Consider the following 14174-nt stretch of genomic DNA (forward strand, 5'->3'; position numbering starts at 1 on the left):
AAAACAGACAGAACTGGATGATGACTGCATATCTGGCAGCATATGCGGACGGCAAAACAGAGTTTAATGTTTTGAGACCCTAATGACTCTACTTTGGAACTTCCACAAAACAGTCATTGTGCAATAATCAACTGTGTGATAGAAGTTGTGTTTAATAAATGAGGGCTGTGCAGTGGATTGGGCTGATGGATGGAGCAGATTGCAGTGCTTTATGTATAATGTATCACATTGGGTGAACCTTTGCCAGAATAGAACACCTGTATGTGACATGTGTGGCGATGATGCCTCATCTTCATCCTCCTGCCTTGGATGATGATGATCTTCCTCTTCTGATGAGCTATCCAGGGTATTTCTCATCCAGAGCATTTTAAAATTCTCCAAGGTTGAAAACCACCTGTATCCTCGTGAGCACTCCACTAGATACATGGCAGAGGGAAATGAGTTTCAACTCAGCACATGGCTACTACTCAATTTCAGTGTTGATTGGACCACAGGGCTGTATTCTAAATAGCTCAGTCAGCAGCTCTCTGGAGCTGTGATTTCCTCCTGAATTGGGTAAATGTCCCATTTGGAATCATTTAGGACAGCCCCTAATACAATGTCATGCTCAGGAGCCGGGTTTCAGTGGGTGAGCTGCCAAATGATGTCAGCAGTGGTGGAACATAACAACACTCTTCACTGGAGTCGAAAGTCCTCCCTTCTCATTGTTTGCAGCTAGGACAATTGTTCAGTGATATGCCACATGCATAATGTTACATTTTGCCAAACATCATAGTCTGCAATATAGACTTGGGGTTAAGGGATCTGGGCCGATGGTAATAAAGAAGACAAAATTAAAGGGAAAGTTCCCCATTCTTTGTTAAAGTATGGAAATTGAGATCTTGTCAAAAACAGGTTTCTGTTCTGACTTAGCAACCTTTTGAGTTTCTTTTGAGCATCCTATTGAATGTAAGATATTATTTTACAATTCATTATGAGTTTCAGTGCAAAATTGGGAATGGAATTAACTGACTGGCAGATCAACATGAAAACAAAGGGACATTACAGCTGTCCATAAATAAACAAGGCCTTTAGTTTATTAAGCATTCTAAAGTGAGCCATTATAGGAAACTAGATGTGACAGAACAAAATCATTTTGTCCACAAGTCCATGCTAAATGTTCACAAACTGTTTCTCCAAACTGTAATTAAGGAGTACAACTTGAGCACATAATATAATCCATTGACTGTTAACATATGTATGTCTTGTGTCTGCACGAAACAGCAAGGCAAGGCAGACGTACTTTAAGCATTTAAAATCTGGCTAAGGAAGTAAAGCGCAAAGCAGCAAGGCAAGGCAGAGATCCCATGAGCATCCAAAGTGAGTGAGTGCAAAACAGCAAGCAAGGAGGCTGAGATGCATCCTGTTTGGTGCCTGTCCCTCTGTAGCAGCATTCCAATGAAAGGTGCCACTGTGATCCAAAATGCAGTAGTTTAGTGCAGGACTGTAAGTGGATCAGAGATAAGCCATGAAGGGGAACTGAGGTTGGCATGTGTCTCCAATGGAAGTCATTGTCCATGGACCGGGAGTATGTGTGATCACTGTTCATGGACGGTAATCTAAGATACTGGTGACTGCTGTCCAAGGTGGAGGTCCAGAGGAGCAAACAGCAAGCTGGAGTCACCAGATACCTACTCCAAGTTTCATGCTGGGAATTGTCATCTTCTGGTTTCTAACCAGAAAGTAGGAGGATGGAAAATTGTACCTCAGCAAGGTAAGATTAGGTAATAATGACATGTTAATGAATGGAAATATGAACATACCCTAAGAAATAGTAGAGAAATGGATACAAATAGATCTCTTGCCACTCATTAGTGAGATTCTCATCTCACCATTCAAAATTGATTGAAGAACCATACCTATATTCTCAAATTCAAGAATCCTACGTTTGCCAATGTCACCCTATTTTACCAACTTTTACTCATGGTCTCGGAATATTCTGCCTATTCACTCTAATACAGTGCAAGTGACTTTTCAGTAGGGTTCTGTAGTGTACAAGCACTATTTCAATTCCAGTGCTTTTCAGTTCATCATGGCTGTGAAACAGGAAGTGACTGAAACCAGTCATTGTGCAGATCTGTACAAATGACACTGAGTCATTGGACTATCGTGCTCAGCACAATCCGATACAAAAACCTTTGATACCAACAAAAGAATTGGTTTTTGCACTGACTCATCATAATATTCCTCTTAATAAGAACATGCTGCATAACTAGCTCGTTGATTTTCTCAAAGTGTGAAATTACACTACAATAGGCCAGGGTTATTTGATTATCTGTAGATTTGGACTGAAGATACGGATTGGACCTAAAACAGAAAATGCTGATGAAATCAATGAAGACTGGGAAATACCTAGCAATCTTACACCCAAAACCAGCTGTAAAAACCCAAGTGAACAAGACAAGTTCATATTATAAAGACAGAAATTGCACAATAGGACAGTAGGCATCTGAACTGAAGAGGTAGGTTTAACATTTTGAATGCAGTTTTGATACTACACCAATCTTGCTTTGTTTACAGCTGCTGGCTCCGTTATGCACTTCCAGAATTTTCCATCTTCTTTCCACAAAGCTAGTAATTGCATCTTGTTTGTTTGCATCTATGGAAGAGTTACTTTTTAATTGAGTTATTTGTTTCAATTATTATCATATTATGCAAATTCATGGAAATCCAAGCCATATGATAGCACTGCCACAAACCTCACAGTATCGTCTGGAAACTTCTAATTTTTTGGTATGGAAATCCACCATTAGGCATAGAAGTAGGGACCAGAAACACCCCAGTTTTATTCTGTGGATTTGCTTTTGTGACATTAACTTGAGGTGAGGATATTACCAGTTGGCTTCACCATCCCTGGATGATGCATGTTCCTAATCGCTATTCAGTGGCCCCTGCTAGAGGAGTGAGATTACACAGAGAGTGAGCAAATTCCATGGTCTGTCTACTTCCCAAGGAGCATGGCCAGGATTAGGAATTCCATTAGGCAAGACGGATCAAATCGGTATTCCAACTTTCCGTCTACTGCCTGTTGCTATTGATATTGTTGTAACTAATGTCTTGCCCAATTGTTACATTAAAAATGTGTTGAAAATTGTATTCAGTTTAAGTGTGGAACAACCCATAATTCAAAGTATCCATGTTCTGAGGCAGAAGAATGAATGATCTTTCTGATCCTGTTTTATCTTTTTTATTTAATCATTAAAATTTTATTAGGTACTCCAGTTAATTGTCCACTAAAAGAAAGAAAAGCTAGATTTGTACATCTGTTGCAGCAGATTTAAAAATTAGTACTCACTAATCAATGTCCAATGATTGACTAATGTTGTTTGAAAAGCACCAATAACTTATTGCATAGTAATGCCATGCTTTAGGAATGAGGCATTTAATTACAACAATGAATCAGAAATCAGTTTTTCAAACTGATCTGAAAAACAGGCATAAAATCATAAAGGAAAAGAAAAACAATGAATACATCACAAGAAAATATTCTTGAAAGAAGTCTGATATCCTTCTGAGGATGTGGTGCCCAGAACATCTCACAGCAATCTAGGAATGGTCTAATGAGTGTTTCACACTATTGTATGCTATTCTCCTTGATGTAAAGGCCAGCATTCCATAATGCTCGGTTGTTGTTTTCTATACCAGTTTGTGATATTTTAATGTTCAATATGGCTGTAAACTGATACCATAACGGTAGAATATGGGCAATCAATTTTCAACTTGCATTATCTGGTTTTAATATCCACAACCTTCACAGATGAAAAAGATTTTGAAAAGGATGAAATATGGACCTAAAATGACACAGCGATTACCTAACCACAGATTGAGGCAAATTCAGGAACCAATGTGGGAATAAACAGATCATCTTAACTGAACTTGGCATATTATCTAAGGATATGCAAGACAGTCCACTGTGACAGTAGTCAAGAAACTAACAATTGTTGCTTTAATTTACTCGTGTATGATAAGTCACACATATCAGAAATGAAAGCTGCATGCAAACGTACAACTCGGAAAAGCAATGAAATATGTAATTTTTGGAATGCACAAATGAGCCATATGACAGTAGCTGCCTGGCAGACCAGAAGAGAGAAAGAGCATGAATTGATAATAGCAAGGACTTAAAGATTCATTCTCTGTCCCTCCCTATTTCCTTCTCAACATCCTACAATCTAGCACCTGTGAGAAAATCAGATCAACATCCATTGCACTAAGAACTTGAGATTCTACAAATGTTGACACTGTCAAGGACATAAGGCATCAACTAAGCAATTGTAGTCTTAGGTTCAACAACATAAAACCTAGCCTCACGAAATCGCCTGACCAGTGTGATAAAATTGTGTAATAAAGTATTATCAGTCCAGAATTTGGATTTCTAAACTAGAGATAGATTAATTTTGGTTTTAGTTCAGTGAAGGCAACTATTTTTAAGAAGTCAGAAAGCCATTTGGAAATGTGACTTAAATACATAATTTCTAAGAAATTGTGTGTTTCGATTTAGTACTTAGCAGGATGTTCACATGGCTAATTGATGAAATGTTTATACTGCTGAGTTTACAACAGCCAGACAAAATAGGTCAACGGTTAATAGGATGGGGAACAAGTCATAAAACAGTCTCAATAGTCCAAGAAGGAGAACTGGAAAGAGTCAGTTAAGAAAGAAATTAAGGAGTTGAGATATGAGTGTTGTTTCCCTGGGATTGAATACTTGTAAAAGGTTATTGTTGGGAAACAGGTTGAAACTTTGCATTGCAGTTTACATTAAGATATTTCTGAACTTTATACACAGCTTTGTTTCTTTTTTTATGTAATAAAATTGTGTTCTTATGTCAAAAAACACAGGCAAACCCACAAGATTTTGTTCAATAACTAATCACCATGGTAACCAACTTCAAAAAGATTTCATCAAAAACTAACTTATTCATTGTTACCTTCAGCAGGAGTCATTAGACTGGTCATACCTAGTAACTGAATGGCTTAAGCAGCTCAATTTTGACAGTGGGTGTGAACGCTTAAAATCGAAGCCACCTACATAAACCTTTGTAAGGTAATTCTTTTCAAGAGTTCATAAAATCATTACCATTTCCAACTCAATATATGTAAACAAACAGAGTGTGGCAGGAGTAACACAGAGGTCAGGCAGCATCAGAGGAGCAGGATAGTCAATATTTCAGATCAAAGTACCATATTGACTATGAGTCTAGCATCTGCAGTTCTTGCTAGGGGCTGGATAGGCAGCCATTCTGGCTGATGACTGTAAGTTAACACAAAGACCCATGGATTCAGAGAAGCTGGGGCCAGGATACTCACAGATGAGACAGAGATCTGAATGAAATAAATTTTCCAAGGCATGCTAAAGAGAAAGGGAAAGCCAGGCAGAGAAAGTAACACCTTCCAGAATTGTAAAAAGATAGAATCCAGATGTAAGTCAAATGGGAAACCACTCAAGAACTTCTCGTGTTGGGAGACAAGACATGTATAGGAGAATTGCTGGTTTTGAAATTGCTCAGATACTTAAGCTGCAAAACCAATGTTTGAAGTTAGTGTCTGTTCGGACATGACTGTGACCAGGATAGCTATCATGTGGAAGAAGGAATGGTAAACACTCTTAGAAACAGCCAGAGTGAAAACCAACATTGTCTGAAACACCAAGTGCTTGTAAACCTTGCTTGTTAATGAAATAAAAGATTTTCATTCTGAAAATAAGTTACATTCCAACATGCTGATGGAAAAGCACAAGAAGAAGAGTACAGAGGTGCCAAGTTAACTTGCACAAACTTTTCAGGGGCATTGTAATAACAGGTAAAATCCCAATCTCACCCAAACAGATATGGACAGTCCAAAGAGACTGGAGAGGTTTTAGAAAGACTGGGAACCGAAAGATTTTCGAAGCTCTTCGGGGGGGGCAGTAAAATGTGGGAGTGTTGGAGTGAATCAAGAAGAACAACTTAAATTAATCAGGACTGAAGACAGGCCTTTCGTATAAGAAATGGTCAAAAAAGAACTTGATGGGGCAGTAGCCATAAAAGTAAGCAAGGGTCAGGAAAGGTGACAAGGAATGAGAGAGGGTGCATGAATAGGAAAGGTTTGAAGGGATATGGAACAGGAGTAGGCATGTGGGACTAGTTTAGTTTGGGATTATGTTTGGCATGGACTGGCTGAACCCAAGGGTCTGTTTCCATGTTGTATGACTCCATGAGTCTATGACAGATTACTGGTTAATAAATTCCTCATAATAAAATTACAGGTTGGGGGATGGTGGCAGAGGATTTGTCAGACATTCCTGGAGGAAGTGAAGATGAAGCCTCATTTTGTGAAAGATCCGCAATAGATAAGAGTGTTAAATTGTCTAAGCAGGTGAGAGATTGCGTGTTTGGTCAGGTCGCATTGGATTGCAACTAGGGGTCTTGGGGATGATTTGATAGGTCTGGGATGAGCTCTTGTTGAGGTGGGAGTTTTAGCCTGGTAGTGAAGTGTAGTCAGGTCAGGTTGGTATTTGGGCAATGGTAGGTAGTCAAGTGATTGAAAGGAGGGTAGTCAGGTGGTATGGTAGTAGTCAACGCTGGTCAGGATTAGATAGTCAGGAGGTTCAAAGGAGGTGAATGAATAGTTGGGTGGGGATGTTTTTTGGTAGACAGAAGCCAAGGGTAGTCAAGGTGTCAGATGTTATTCAGGGGTCAGAGTAATCCATGGGTCAGGGTAATCCACATATCAAGGGGAATTCAGGGGTCAGGCCTGTAATCAGGAATGTTGTGGGAGGCAATTGAGGTTCAGGGATGTAGTTGGATATCAGGGAATAATCAGACGTTCAGGATAATAAGGTCTGGGGCCATTCAGAATGTTGAGAGTCATAGGGTAGTCAGATGGTGAGGGTTGTTTGTATTTGGTCTGGTGGTGAAAGGTGCAGGAAATATTCAAATGGTGGGGGATAGTCAAGGAGTTCAGGGTAGTTGGGATCGGGTATTGGAAGTTAGTTGGGTCTGATCAGGGGGTTCAGTGGATAGCCGGGAAATCAAGCGGTAATTGAGAAGTCAGGGGATAGTTGCAGAGGTTGACGTGTTCAACAAGGACATCAGTCTGTTAAGACTACAACACCATATGGAACAGGAGTTGGCATTCTGCCCCTCAAATCTCCATCACCATTCATGACTGATCCAACACATTCCTTATTGCCAATTTCCAGCACATTCCCTGTAATCCTTGATTGCCCGACAGACCAAAAATCTATATCAGCCTTAAATGTATACAACAACTCTGCCTCCAGAGCTCTCTATGACAAGGAGTTCCAAAGGCTCTGAATGCTCTGACAGAAGAATGTTATCCTCATCTCAGTCTTAATTTGGCTCCCCTTTATTCTGAGACAATGCCTTCTGGTCCTGCACTCTCTCATGAATGGGAACATCCTCTCAGTATTTACCTTGTCAAGCCCCTTAAGAATGCTATATGTTTCAATGAGATAACTTCTCATTCTTCTAGTTCCAATGAATAGAATCCCAATCAGTTTAGCCTTTGATAGATAGGTGGAATCCCTACAGTGTGGTGCTCAAAACACGATCTTTCCAAATCAGGGATCATCTTAGTCAGCGTTCTCTGAATTGCCTCCAATGAAGTAATATCTTTCCTTAAATAAGGGAACTAGAATTCACAGTTTTCCAATATGGTCTCACCAGCATCTTGCACAGTTGCAGTAAGATTTCACTACTCTTGTAGTTCAACTAAACTAACAGCCAACATTCCATTAGCTTTCCTGACCACCTGCCACACCTCTGCATTTGCTGTGTTTCATGCACAGGTATTCTCAAATCCCTTTGTGTTGCGGTTTTATACAATTTATTTCCATTTAGATAATACTCTGTTCTCTTGTTCTTCCTTTCAAAATGAACAACTTCATATTTTCTCACATTATACTTCCTTCCTTTGTTACAATGTCTTTTTTTGTAGACACTTGCTTTAATTCATGTTCTTTCCTGGCACTTCAATATCATTCTATCATTTTTACCAAAATGTAAACATCTTTTACTTAAAGATAATGGGAACTGCAGATGCTGGAGAATTCCAAGATAATAAAATGTGAGGCTGGATGAACACAGCAGGCCAAGCAGCATCTCAGGAGCACAAAAGCTGACGTTTCGGGCCTAGACCCTTCATCAGAGAGGGGGATGGGGAGAGGGAGCTGGAATAAATAGGGAGAGAGGGGGAGGCGGACCGAAGATGGAGAGTAAAGAAGATAGGTGGAGAGAGTATAGGTGGGGAGGTAGGGAGGGGATAGGTCAGTCCAGGGAAGACGGACAGGTCAAGGAGGTGGGATGAGGTTAGTAGGTAGCTGGGGGTGCGGCTTGGTGTGGGAGGAAGGGATGGGTGAGAGGAAGAACCGGTTAGGGAGGCAGAGACAGGTTGGACTGGTTTTGGGATGCAGTGGGTGGGGGGGAAGAGCTGGGCTGGTTGTGTGGTGCAGTGGGGGAGGGGACGAACTCGGCTGGTTTAGGGATGCAGTAGGGGAAGGGGAGATTTTGAAACTGGTGAAGTCCACATTGATACCATATGGCTGCAGGGTTCCCAGGCGGAATATGAGCTGCTGTTCCTGCAACCTTCGGGTGGCATCATTGTGGCAGTGCAGGAGGCCCATGATGGACATGTCATCAAGAGAATGGGAGGGGGAGTGGAAATGGTTTGCGACTGGGAGGTGCAGTTGTTTGTTGCGAACTGAGCGGAGGTGTTCTGCAAAGCAGTCCCCAAGCCTCCGCTTGGTTTCCCCAATGTAGAGGAAGCCGCACCGGGTACAGTGGATACAGTATACCACATTGGCAGATGTGCAGGTGAACCTCTGCTTAATGTGGAATGTCATCTTTGGGCCTGCGATAGGGGCGAGGGAGGAGGTGTGGGGACAAGTGTAGCATTTCCTGCGGTTGCAGGGGAAGGTGCCGGGTGTGGTGGGGTTGGAGGGCAGTGTGGAGCTAACAAGGGAGTCACGGAGAGAGTGGTCTCTCCGGAAAGCAGACAGGGGAGGGGATGGAAAAATGCCTTGGGTGGTGGGGTCGGATTGTAAATGGCGGAAGTGTCGGAGGATGATGCGTTGTATCCGGAGGTTGGTAGGGTGGAGTGTGAGAACGAGGGCGATCCTTTTAGGGCGGTTGTGGCGGGGGCGGGGTGTGAGGGATGTGTTGTGGGAAATACGGGAGACGCGGTCAAGGGCGTTCTCGATCACTGTGGGGGGAAAGTTGCGGTCCTTAAAGAACTTGGACATCTGGGATGTGCGGGAGTGGAATGTCTTATCGTGGGAGCAGATGCGGCGGAGGCAGAGGAATTGGGAATAGGGGATGGAATTTTTGCAGGAGGGTGGGTGGGAGGAGGTGTATTCTAGGTAGCTGTGGGAGTCGGTGGGCTTGAAATGGACATCAGTTACAAGCTGGTTGCCTGAGATGGAGACTGAGAGGTCCAGGAAGGTGAGGGATGTGCTGGAGATGGCCCAGGTGAACTGAAGGTTGGGGTGGAAGGTGTTGGTGAAGTGGATGAACTATTCGAGCTCCTCTGGGGAGCAAGAGGCGGCGCCGATACAGTCATCAATGTACTGGAGGAAGAGGTGGGGTTTGGGGCCTGTGTAGGTGCGGAAGAGGGACTGTTCCACGTAACCTACAAAGAGGCAGGCATAGCTGGGGCCCATGCGGGTGCCCATGGCCACCCCCTTAGTCTGTAGGAAGCTCCCTCTCCCCATCCCCCTCTCTGATGAAGGGTCTAGGCCTGAAACGTCAGCTTTTGTGCTCCTGAGATGCTGCTTGGCCTGCTGTGTTCATCCAGCCTCACATTTTATTATCTTTTACTTAAATATGCTTTTGCAACATTTTATTTTGCTTGTCATTTAACAACCATTACAATGCAAACTTGATGAACACACTAACTGCAGAAATTCAACAGCAAACCCAGCACCAACAGCAAAAAAACCTACCACCAAGTCAATCCACCAACAATCACCCATTGTCTGACATCACTGAGGTGAGTCATTTAATGCTGTAAGACTGCCATCACAGCAATGTGTCAGTTCTGCATACTGGCACTGTGATACAAATGGAATTGTTCTCCAGTTCTCTCAATCCAAAAATGGGTTGTCAAATATATTTAAAATGAAATGATGTCCTTTGTCTAATATTATTAATTAGCACAAACCATTGGTTACAGTGGCTCCAAGAAGGGCTAATCGGAATGAATGCCTCAAACTGACACCGTTCCCACTGTTCCTATCCTTAGCACACTATTTTTCAAAGCCCAATATCCCACACAAACTGTTCCCTTTTAATTATAAGACGATACTTGTGAAAAAGCTTAGAATCTTTGCTTTTAGTGTTGTATTCTTGTTTGAAAAGGTGGTGGAAGCAGATTCACTAACAGTTTTCAGGAGGTAATTGGCTATCCGCCTGACAATGACAAGAACTGCAGGGCTATGGGTAAAGAGCGGGAATTCAAAATACTTTGCCCACACAAGCACAACAGACTGAATATCCCCTTCCTGCGCTGTCAGCTTGTGACATTGCTCTTCAGAATTCCACAGAAGGCGATTCTTTTAAACAGCAGGATAGCGTTCTTCTAACAATGTTAATATTTGCGATAAAAGCATTCAATCGAATCATATCCTCGCGCTACAAGTCTACAAACCGATTGCAGTTCTGCACAATCAACATTTGCAACACGAGTGGCAGCAAAGATTAGTTAATAACGTACAACTACAGGGATATCCCAAAAACTAAATCGTTCTGACTTGATCCGTCTATTTTTCTGTAATTTCCGACGATCTAACGGTTCAAAGCACCTGAATGACCTTGCTGCATTGTATCATTTAATTTCATATACTGCCGCAATAATATTCTCAAATCTAATAGAGCTGCAAAGTCAAGTTGTTATATTTTGGTGATGGGTGGTGCGAGATGAGGGGCGGAGTTTACAGGCAAGAAACGCCTCCTGCTGTGAAATGGGAGAACATCAGATCTGGACTGTGAAGTAAAGCTAGAGATGAGAAACCAAACAACGCAAACCAATAGACACACACAGACACACACATATAGTGGTCATTTTCTTTATGTTTCTCTTTAAGGAGTTTGCGAAAAGGAATTAAAATGCTATATCCTCTTAAGGAAGCCCGACCAGGATTAGTGTAATAGGATATTAGAAAAAAAGGAAGACGCCTTGGAGATAAATCCGATTGAAGCAAGGTCACAGCAACAAAACAATAATTCCATGCAGCAATTTGCCAGCCGATTGCATCTCAGGTTTCCATAGAAATAGCGACCCTTCTGGCCATTCGAAATTGCTCTATGGTGGTCGCAGTGGAATTTTATCCCATTTGGCTGATCTCCACCAGCTGGAGGGGGGAGGAGAGTTGGCTGAAGGTGAGAACCAGGGGCATGGTGGAGGGAAAAGGTTTCCGGGCCCCTCTGGTATGTTAATAGACTCCCTGCCACACTCCGTCTCCCCTCATCACTGAAATGGCAGTGGGTGTCAAAGAGCACCGTGAGTGGTAAGGAAAAGCTCACAATGTGGGAAGCAGAGCCAGGGGAGTGGGTCAAATGGCCGGAGTGCCTTCTAATGCTGCATCAGCCGAGCTCAGAGAGGGGAAGATGCGCTGAAGCTTAAGGAATCTGGACACTGCTCCTCCTGCCGCCCGTCAACCTGAATGGATCACTTACCCTGCGATCCAACCAGTTCGTGCGGCTGAATTCAAACGCATCTTTTTAAAAATCACTTGTTCTTTGCGAAGGCGAAAATTATTGTGTTCATTTCTGAGGTTGATTTCAAACTTGTTAACGGGACGAAAAATCACATTAGGAATGAATTCAAAAGCGGTTCTGGTCAGAACTCTCACTTTTTGTTTCATCCAAATGTCGGATTAGTGCACATCGCCAGTGAGAAACCAGCAACTTGGATCGTTGCGCATTAAAACGCCTAAACGGTGCAAAAGGAAGGAACGGAGTCCCTTTGAACCTGCATGGTGTTGCACTGACACCTGTAACACACACACACATACACAGAGGCTGCAGTATCGCAAGTGAGCATTACCCGCATTGGAACAAGTATGTCCCAGGATATCCATTGTCTCTGCTTTGCGGCTTGCGTCTCCCATCGCTGCTTTTGGAGGGTTGTGGTCTCCGTCTTGTCCGTGTCACTTGATCGGTTACAAAACAAAATAACTGATCGGGAGAGGGGAATGAGATAGAAAAGCATCAGGAGATGGGCGTGGAGACAAAGCAATCGCCTGCTAGAAGCTGACAGCAGCCTTGACGTCAGAATGGGAAGTGCAGCTTGTAAGCTCAGTGGAAAAGTACTGAAAGCTGCACATGTGAATCTACAACACAATGTAAACCCAATGGAAAGATACTGAATGCGAGACACAGGCCTGTATACATTACATGTAAATATATATATAAACCCAATGGAAAAATACCAATGCCTAGACACTGATCCGCATATGTTGCACATAAATATGAATAAGTATATATAAACCCCATGGAAAAGTACTGGGTACCTTCTGACCATATAAAACAAATGGATATAAAAAGCTGATGGGAAAGAACTAAGATTAGTACAGAAATATTTAAAAATAAACATATACATAAAACAAATATTCATCTGAACGAGTCTACTTGCACAGTCCTGGAACATACCCATAGTTATCATACTCGAGTCAAATATATATTAAAGCTGAGACAGTATTAACGTCTATCTATGTCTGGACATAATATACTTTATCCAAGCAATACTTATGTCTTCTTAAAATAAATATACACGTGAAATCATATAAATATCGTAACTATACAATTCGACATTAAAATTCTGAAAAAAGTACTGAGACATATCTACATGCAAAAACATAGAATCTAGTGGAAAAGTGCCAAATTAATTCAATAATTTATATATGTAAGATTGTGATTGTTAGGTTTTTGTACCACAGGATATGAAGCAAAGATTTGGAAGATTTGACACGAAGCAACAACAGTTACAAGGAGCTGAATGACCACTTCTTGACCCTTTTTTACAGATATTCCAATAAGATTTGAGGATTCTTAATCCTTTCAGCTTCTATGCAACATCATCTTTATGAAATTCCATTTATATTGTGGATATGATGCCCCAGTTAAGAGGCATGTGATCTTTTTATACCCAGCCAGTTGTTATGATCTGGAATACATTTATGAAAGCATGTTTGAAGCAGATTCAATAAGAATTTGGATGAATAGTCGAAGGGAGAATTGAGAAGGCAATAGAGAAATGTTAGAAAGGTAGGAAAGGAAGACTAATTTGTCGGCTGTTTCAAAGAAGGCTCGTGGGGACAAGTTAGGTTCAATGACTTTTTTCTGAATTACATTATTCTACAGCACATGTATCAATATAGATGCATCAATATATCTCTCCAGCACATGTATCAATATAGATGCACATCAATATGAAACAGGAAAATATGAAACAAATGAAAATATGCTCAAGTACATATCTATTATAAACACGAAACTGCAGAAGCACAGTGAAATGATACTAGAACATAGAAGCATTGAAACCTACTGGAAAAAGTCTGATGTGCGTGCGCACGCACGCACACACACACACATACGGACTGTATCTATATACAAGAAAATTATAAACCTAGTGGAAATGTATTGACGTATACAAGTCAGTATACAAGGAAGTTATTGAAACTTAGTAGAAATGTACTGAAACACATACATTATCCATAATCAGGAAAATATAGAAGCCATTTGGAAAAGTATTGACCTACACGCACACACACACATAGTGTGTGTATTTATAGGAAAAGACAGGAAACTAGTGGAATGTACTGACACATACACATACAGTGTCTGAATAAAAAGAAGTTTAAACCTAACTGAAAAGTACCAGTGCACACCAACTTTCACAAACATTGTGTATAAGCACAAGAAAACTAAAGCTTGTTTAAAAGTACTGAAAACACCAACACTGACAATATATGAGAAAAAAAATAGGAAGCCTGGTGGAAAAGTACAACCATACAACCACACACAACCTATATGTAGGAAATAGTGGGAAACCTAGCAGAAAATAACTATATAGGTACACTGTGTCTATATACATGAAAGGACAGAAACCTAGTTATTGTAACATTGAAAAATTAA

At 41.4% G+C, this 14174-nt stretch overlaps 1 protein-coding gene across 4 annotated transcripts in view; it reads right to left on the minus strand.

Annotated features, from left to right (window-relative positions):
- LOC125461786 (acidic amino acid decarboxylase GADL1-like) overlaps nt 1-14174 on the minus strand; it is a 188843-nt gene that overhangs the window by 89546 nt on the left and 85123 nt on the right. For 2 of the 4 annotated variants that reach the window (XM_048551006.2, XM_059652949.1), the window contains exon 1: nt 12085-12316. The exons of 1 other annotated variant lie outside the window; for it this stretch is intronic. In XM_048551006.2, coding sequence (XP_048406963.2) covers nt 12085-12148 — 64 coding nt within the window. In that variant the 5' untranslated portion in view covers nt 12149-12316. Of the gene's footprint in view, nt 1-12084; nt 12317-14174 lie in introns of those variants that run through there. One more of the 4 variants, XM_048550987.2, reaches the window with a different exon arrangement.

This window comes from Stegostoma tigrinum, chromosome 2 (assembly GCF_030684315.1).
Source record: "Stegostoma tigrinum isolate sSteTig4 chromosome 2, sSteTig4.hap1, whole genome shotgun sequence".
NCBI lineage: Eukaryota > Metazoa > Chordata > Chondrichthyes > Orectolobiformes > Stegostomatidae > Stegostoma > Stegostoma tigrinum.